General features: G+C 41.4%; 1 protein-coding gene and 1 long non-coding RNA gene across 4 annotated transcripts in view; one reads left to right on the forward strand and one right to left on the reverse strand.

Annotated features, from left to right (window-relative positions):
* PTPN5 (protein tyrosine phosphatase non-receptor type 5) overlaps nucleotides 1–8,444 on the forward strand; it is a 47,165-nt gene that overhangs the window by 18,828 nt on the left and 19,893 nt on the right. For 2 of the 3 annotated variants that reach the window (XM_072422226.1, XM_072422225.1), the window contains 2 exons: nucleotides 5,507–5,696; nucleotides 7,095–7,190. In XM_072422226.1, the coding sequence (XP_072278327.1) occupies nucleotides 5,538–5,696; nucleotides 7,095–7,190 (255 nt within the window). In that variant the 5' untranslated portion in view covers nucleotides 5,507–5,537. Of the gene's footprint in view, nucleotides 1–4,236; nucleotides 4,375–5,506; nucleotides 5,697–7,094; nucleotides 7,191–8,444 lie in introns of those variants that run through there. The other variant, XM_072422224.1, reaches the window with a different exon arrangement.
* The window catches only part of LOC140338147 (uncharacterized), a 6,410-nt gene continuing 1,161 nt past the window's right edge, over nucleotides 3,196–8,444 (reverse strand). Inside the window, exons 2-3 of the long non-coding RNA XR_011922196.1 lie at nucleotides 5,573–5,730; nucleotides 3,196–3,715 (exon numbers count right to left, since the gene is read on the reverse strand). This is a non-coding gene — a long non-coding RNA (uncharacterized lncRNA). The remainder of the gene's footprint in view (nucleotides 3,716–5,572; nucleotides 5,731–8,444) is intronic.

The raw sequence follows: 8,444 nt of genomic DNA on the forward strand, positions 1-8,444 counted from the left end.
GGGGTTGTGCTGGGATAAATGTGAGGATGTAGATGGGTTCGCTTATAGAATAAAAGAAAATGAGAGATTTTAATAAAGCAGGTAAAGAGAAAAAACCTATAAGATACCAATAAGTAGCATTAATGACAACGCAACCCCCTAAAAAAAAAAAATTCACTGTCACAAGTACTGGTGGAGAAAGTGGCCGCAGAGTTTCAGAAAACCGGGGGTCTGCCAGATTGGTCTCATTCCCAAAGCGGTGCGCCTGGGAGCAGTAGGATCCTTCTAAGGAGTGCGGGGTATTTTGCTCCTGCCCTCAATAACCTGCAACCAGTAAGGGGTGCAAATAGTTTACAGATGGACAATGTTGTTTGGAAATGTTATAGGAATTATTGACGTGAATTATTATTATTATTATTATTATTATTATTATTAATAAACAGGATTTATATAGCGCCAACATATTACGTAGTGCTGTACATTAAATAGGGGTTGCAAATGACAGACTAATACAGACAGTGACACATTGAATGTCGTTGGTTTTTAAGTAGTCATGGCAGATATTTTCCATTGGAAAAATTCCAAGGTACACCGCCAAACAAAAATGTCAGTTACACAGGTTAATTAGCTACCTGCTGCCATCTAGTGGAAGAGCATTTATTTGTTCTGGCTGTCACTATACATTGCTGGAATAGACGAACAAAGGCTCATCTATATTTTGCGGTAAATAAATAATAATTTTGAGAATCACTGCCCTAGACTACAATATAGATATGCAGGGGGAACTGGTGTTCCCTTGTCAGCCACCAGGTCACCCTAAATACTATTCTGTTTTTTTTATTTGACAGGGGGCAGCACTGAACTGCTCACAATTGCCCCTATTTAATCCCTATGAGCAGACACAGATGATTGGCTGGTACTCTACATGGACATCAGGAAGCGGTGACCACAACCTCACCAAATTTAATTCAAGATGGAACCATGCCAGCAATCTGTTCACCATTGGTTTATTGAATCCCCCAAAAATGTCATTTCTTCTCACGTGATTGGCTGATTTTCCCAGAAGTCTGAGCTGGATCCAAAGAAAGTTTTAGGCATCCCCTGCAATAGGAATTTCAATTCCCCTTAGAAGTTACATTTAAATGGATGTAGACAATGCATGATAGGAAAAAAAAAACTGCCTTGGTTTAGGTTTATTTCAATCTCTTTTAGCTTTATTTTGCTATGTTCATTTCAACTTTTAGTGACTGCTCAGCATTTTGCTGATACCACCATGCTTCACAGTAGAGATGTGTTCATTCTGGCAGGCAGTTTTTGGCTTATGTTAAGGTGTTTCCTGTAATCATATCAGAACATAAAACTTTTTTTGTCAGCCTATGTTGTCTGTTTGCAAACCATTGTTTTGGGACCCCAAGTGTTGGCGTACCATTGTTCTAGGACCCCTAGGGCTGATATAATGTTGCTTGAGTATAGCTAAGTTTAGTTTGAGGTCTATTCAGCCAACTTAGGCAACAAGTCCATTGTTAAGGTAAGTAGCAGTCAGCGTTCCTATTGGTTGGTGGTTATAAGGAAATGGATCCCGGAGTTAGCTCAGTGCTGTTGTATTGTTCTTACAGAACCAAACTAAGTGTTTAGTATTCAGGTCAACTTAAAAAATAGCCCAAATCTGAATAGGAACACATGTTGGGGTACCATTGCTCTGAGAGCCCAAACTGTTAGTATACCATTGTACTGTTCAATGGTACCCTAACTCAAACGTTGGGGTACCATTGTTTTGAGAACCCAAGTGTCTGTGTACTATTGATCTGGGACCTCTGGGGCCCTAATACTATTGTTCTAAGAACCCAAGTGTTGGTGCTCCATTGTTCTAAGTACCAGTGTTCTATACTGAGAATCCAAATGTGAGATTGGCTGGTACCCTATGTATTGGTATACAATTGTTTTGAAATACCAAGTTTTGGTGTCTATTGTTCTGAGAACACAAGTGTTCAAGTACCACTGTCCTGGAACCTCAATGGGTGCCAATAATTTGAAAACACAAATATTGGGGTACCATTGTCCCGAGATCTAATGTGTCTGTGTATCATTGTTCTGAAAACCCCAAGTGTTAATGTACCATTGTACACAAAACCCATCTTGTAATATACCATTATTCTGGGACCCCAAGTGTTTGTGTGCCATTGTTCTGAGAGCCTAAGTATCATTGAACTTTAGTTATGAGAACCCCAAAAGTTAGTGTATCATCATTCTGGTACCCTAAATGTTAGTGGGCCATTGTTTTTGTGATACCAAGTTTTAATTCCCATTGTTCTGAAAACAACTTAGGTGTTTTTATACCCTTGTTCTAAGAACCCCATATGTTGGTGTACCAATTTTCTGAGGACCCAATTGTTAGTGTACCATCATTCTTAAACCCAGTGTGTTAGTGTACTATTGTTTTTGTGATGCCAACTATTGGTGCCCATTGTTCTGAGAACCCCAGATGTTGGTGTACCATTGTCCTGGAACCTCAGGTGTTGGTGTATCATTATTTTGAGAATACAAATGTTGGAGAACCATTGAGAATAAAGAATTGATTGGTTTACCATTGTCCTGGGATCCAAAGTGTCTGTGTACCATTTTTCTGAGAACCCCAAGTACCATGTGTGCTATTGTTCTGGTACCCCAGGTGTTACTATAACATAATTCTGAGAACTCAATCATGGGAGTACCCAAGCATTAGGAACCCCATGCATCAGCCCACCATTGTCCTGTAACCCCATAAGCCATCCTACAATTGTCCTATACCCCCAAGAGTCAGCCTACCATTGTCCTATAACCCCATAAGTCAACCTACTATTGTCCTGTAACCCCATAAGCCATCCTACCATTGTCCTGTAACCCCAAGAGTCAGCATACAATTGTCCTGTAACCCCAAGAGTTAGACTACTATTGTCTTATACCCCCAATAGTCATTCTACTATTGTCCTATAACCCCATAAGTCAACCTACCATTGTCCTATAACCCCATAAATCAACCTACTTTTGTCCTGTAACCCCAAGAGTCATCATACAATTGTCCTGTAACCCCAAAAGTTAGACTACTATTGTCCTATACCCCCAAGAGTCAGCCTACCATTGTCCTATAACCCCAAGAGTCAGCCTACCATTGTCCTTTAACCCCAGGAGTCAGCGTACTATTACCCTGTAACTCAAAGCTCACCTTTTCTGCTCCTCTCATTCCTTTGTAGCCAGCCCATTGTATTGTAGAGAGCTGAGACTACAAATGAAACCCCCCCACATTCCTAAGACACAATACAAGGAATCATGTGACATAGTAGTCACCTATAGGCAGAAAACTGCCATTACAGTAGCTATGCTGCCCTCTAGTGTTCGGGCAGAAATAATTAAAACTACATCAGCCTCTATGCAGAATAACTGCATAAACCAAGACTTTTTTGAAGCAAGAACACATTCTTAACAACTATATTACTAATTTATAAGTGTGTGAATGGGAATGAATGTGGTTTTCGATCTTTAAGCTCCGGTGGGTAGTTTTTTTATAGTGTGGCAGGGCTATGTCTCCTGCCCATATGGTTCTATAAAGTCTCTCCTATTCATCTCAGAAAGTTAGAAAGCCTTTTAATCTTCCTGCGGAAGCAGCTTTTTTGGCGGAGGATGGGGTGGCGTGTGTGGGGGGGCATATGGTGCCAACATTTCCGAACCTCCAGACTCCAGTGATGCAGATCCGGTCCTGCTGTACGGGGAGAAGAAAGCATGCATACATTATTAGGAGCAGCGTAGATTTCAGTGGTTGGATGCAGTTACACACAATTCTCCAGCCCACACTCCATCTTCCCCACGCAGACTGCGCACATGTCCAGAATTCAAATATATTCTTATGAGTCACCGTGCAGAGGCACAGAGAGAAGCATCTCCTGCCTAATGTGTGCACACTGTGAATAGTCACTGCTATGTGAGCATCGGCCTAAACACAGGAAAAGAACATTTATTTCCACCTTTCCGTTCATGCCTCCAACTTCCTATTGCAAGGGATTCACCTTCTGTGTACTATATTAGCTTTTAGGACCCCACAGGATGGACTTAACTCAACACCACTACAGCAATTTTTTTTAAACGTTCATTTAAAACATTTTTTAACTAATTTTCTTAGCTGCAATAGTCACCTTGTCTCCAGAGCCCCCCACACAGAAGCCATTGGATGGATGACAGCCAGCATTGCTCAAGCGACCTAATGTAAGCTCTGGCTGTCATGGACCCGCCCACTAGGGGCGTGTCAATACCTTGACCTTGGCTCATAGTACTGCAGAGCTGCGCTGACGTCAAAACGTAATGCTGCAGGATTGAAGACTGCACAATGCTGCCATGGGGGCAATCATGTGACCAGGAAAAAAGGTAAAGATGAAGGGACTATTGAAATCACAGGGGAAGGAGGAAGATAAGGAGGGGGTGGGGTCATTTTTGACATATGTGTAGGTATTCAAGCTCTATTTATTGTACTGCACTGCGTTATATGTTGGCAACTTTCTCTCCATGAAAACTCCAGCAATGGCGGCATGGCATTACTTAGGGTCGATTCCCTAATGGTGACAAGAGTGGACCATGCATGTGCAATGTGGGTCAGCATAGCTACTTGTAGGCTTCATTAAGACAATGCCGGGGTATAAGGGGTCGGAATGTTGTCCCTCAATATGTGATGATGATGTTTTATGCTGTAATCCTTTATGCTCTAATCCTTTGTCAACTTCACATTTTTTTTCATTGAATTTGACACCCAGACTAAATACTGAGATCATCCTAAGGACCCACTTATTTCTCTGCATTATGTCATGGGTTAAGTACATTGCCATAAGGCACCCCAATTCTTTTCTCTTGCTTGTTGTGTTAAAGCAACCCAATCCTTTATAATGCATTTTATTAGGGCAGCATAATCCATTATATTGTTCATTGCTTTAAGGCAGCCCAATCATTTATAGTAATGTAAGAGACATTCTGACCATCACACTAGTATACTGTGAGCTGTGGATATAGGAATTATAGAAGGGGTTGCCTGAAGACATGAAGTTATTTCAAGGGTTCCCCAATGTTAAAAACTATTAAAAAGTCTGCTTGATAGTGTGCTTTGTGTTAAGGCAGGTCATTCCTTTTAATGTGTGTTGTGTTAAGGCAGCCTAATCCTTTTTAATGTGCATTGCTCTAAGGCAGCCCAATCATATATCATGTGTCTTGCATTCAAGCAGCCCAATCCTTTATAAAGTGCTTTGTGTTATGGCAGCTCAATCCTTTATAATGTGCAATGCTTTAAAGCAGCTGAATCCTTTATCTTGTGTCTTGCATTAAGGCAGCCCAATCCTTTTTTAATGTGTCTGAAAAAAGCACATGGCCATTGTAATGAACACATGTACATTGCCATGTGTTGCAGAACACTACAAGGCAGGTGTTCTGCCCTAATATATTGGGGTGCCAATCATGTGCCCCCCTATGTGGTTCTATCTGACACTTTCCCTTTATATTTGGTCTTTATCAGGTCTATCCATGACAGGACCTCCCCAGCAGACATGGGCTCCGTGGATGAGGCAGATGAACAACATACCCTGCAGGCCATGATGGAGCATTCCCAGGATGTGGCAGGCGATGGGCAGTACAGCTGGGCCGCACTCTGGAACATATTGACCATCGGGGGTAGTATCTGCCTCCTTGTTCTCTCGCAGATACTGGTGAGTCTTCATTGCACAAAGACCAATAGCAAACCTGTAAGTATAACAAATGACATAGTATATCATAAAAAATATAGAATAGTAAAACAATCTGGACTCTAGTTTAGCAAGGAGGTATGTCATACAAGTGCAGAGAGACCAACACTTTCACAGAAAGAGCAAGGAGGGTTTTCTTGTAGCATGCTGGCAGAGGACAGGGCTTTTCTACTCAGGTTGTGGCTAGTACTGCTGCAAAATTCAGCTGCTTCCAGCACTGTGTAATCCTCTGAGCCCAGACTGCTTGATGGCGCCGCCCTAGGGGACAGTCTGGTCTGGGAGCAATTGAAATGTAGGATGCCAGCTGAGATTTAACCTAGTGGGACTGAGGACATCTAGTGGCAAAAAGGGGACACTGCAGCTTTTAAATAATTTTCTAAGTAATAGGTCCATAATAAAAGTGGAAATATAGACTATACCACACATCCCTACACTGACACTTGTTAGGGCAATGACTGTCCTAAATCCTTTAAAAGTGAAGTTTCCCTTTCCATCCAGATAAATCTCCCTTGTGCTGCAATATGCTCTACTATGACTTTGTGTCTGCAAAGGTACAATGTAATTCAGTCCAGACTATTGGGAAGTTAGCCCAATGACCATGATGCATGTGAGCATAACTGAGCGTATTAAAACCAAACAGCTCTCCTAAAATCTAATTCACTTACAGCTACGTAATACTACGCCACCATTAGCAGTGGCTGAAAGTTTTCATGGTGCAATATGGGTTAGGGGGGTTGATGGGGGATAGAAAAGCATTATTATTTTCCAGTAGATTCTAAATGAGATTTACACATAGACCATCTGGAGCCTCTAAGGCAACCCAAGATTTAAATAAGATCAGATCCTGACTGGCGACGGCTGATTAATGTCATTTGCGTGGAGTCGTCCACCTCTCGCCCTAGGTAATACGTTATCCAGGTCAGCTTCAATTATCCTAAATGTATTATGTTACACAGCTCTCCAGTTTATATCAGCGACTGAAAATGATCAAAGAGGCTAATGTTGTGCTTTTATGTGTACAGAAAATGAATTATTTCTCCGATGTGGTGAGCTAGAAAACACAGACAATTTTGAGACTAGATTTTATTGGGGGTCAAAGTTGATTTACACATAAATAATCAAATCTAATGTGTCAATTTGGGGTAAAAGTTGGGTGAATCCTATGAAATCTTAACACTAAGCAAGTACTCTTATCCTTTAAAGATACATACACAAGGTCTCAATACCTGACAGTTCCCTCTCTAAATCACTAGAAGATGCTACATAAGTGTCATTCCAACATGGAGACTTCCCGTAAGTAACCATTGGGAGGTTCTGAGCACATGGAGATTGAATCTTGATTTAAATGTATTTCTGTTTTAGGACCTTACAACCTTGCAAAATGGATTCTGGAAAATCGAGATGTCCGGCTTTGTCTTGGTGATCATCTTCTTTGTTGCAGCGCTCATCGGTACCATGGTGAGCCATGATGGAGCTGTAGTTATGCTTGGGTCCTCTCATCCTAGTGCCAAGATGTTCCAGAATAGGACATACCCAAAATACACCACCACTTATTCTGCCATTAATATCAATATAGAATTCAGACATTGAAAAGTTGACTTAATGACCAAATATTTTTTATCCATTTACCTTTCTCAACCCAAGAACCCTTGGTTAGGTCTTAGGGAACTCCTGCTAAAAACCTCAAAATTTAAAACAAAGGGAATAATATTGGCTCATAAGAACTCACAGGCTCCTATGCATTGGAGGTCAACAAAAATGCCACCCTTACAGACATCCAAAAAGAACCTTGTTAGCATACCATTGCTCTGCCAGGAGATATCAACCCCAAAACTAAGCAGATAGAAGGTCAGTCTGCCATTTCTCAGGAAACCCGTCATAATTTCTGGAGGAACCCTAGTTGAGAATGGCTGTCTTTTACAAACCATTAATGGGCAACATCCATATCTATAGTTGCCTACACTATATAGTCAAAAGTATGAGGACTCCCCCCCCCCCCCAGGTGAGATCCATTGGAGGGTCCTTGATCTTGTACAAAGCCAACTCTATATTGACATTAAAAATTTAGAGTTGGCTTGGCTTAGTGAATGTGGTTAAGTTGTGTTCACTTTGAATATCCAATTAGCTACAAAGAAAATTGAGGGAAAAATTTTGATGGTTGAAGTCGGCATAACTTCATCCTAATAACTTTGCCAAGTGAACAGCTCATACATCTTTAGTAAATCAACTTCATAGCGCCTGACAATTTTGGTGTGGAAGAACTTATAATTATAATTAAGCCATAACCTTCACCCAACTGAACTCTATTGGCATTGCTGATTGTGAGCCATGTCTTCTCCCCCAACATCAGCACCTGACCTGACAAATGCTTTTATACCTGAATGGCCACAAATTCCCACAGACACTCTAAAATTGTGAAAAGTGTAGTGGTATTATGTATGGTTAAACTTAATGCCAACATCTATTGTCCTAGAATTACCCCTCTCTCCTTCTCAATCTCCCATTCTTTTAGTCTCAAACCCCCCCTTCCTTTATTTCACCCTCACTCCATCACTCCGCTCTCTCTCTCTCTCACTCTCCCTCCCTCTTACTCTCTCTCTCCCCCTCTCTCCCTCTCTCTCTCTCTTTCTCCCTCTCTCTCTCCTCTCTCCCTGTCTCTCTGTCTCTCTCTCTATCCCTCTCTCTCTCCCTCTCTCTCTCTCCCTCTCTCTC

This window comes from Pyxicephalus adspersus, chromosome 9, assembly GCF_032062135.1.
Source record: "Pyxicephalus adspersus chromosome 9, UCB_Pads_2.0, whole genome shotgun sequence".
NCBI classification, from domain to species: Eukaryota; Metazoa; Chordata; class Amphibia; order Anura; family Pyxicephalidae; genus Pyxicephalus; species Pyxicephalus adspersus.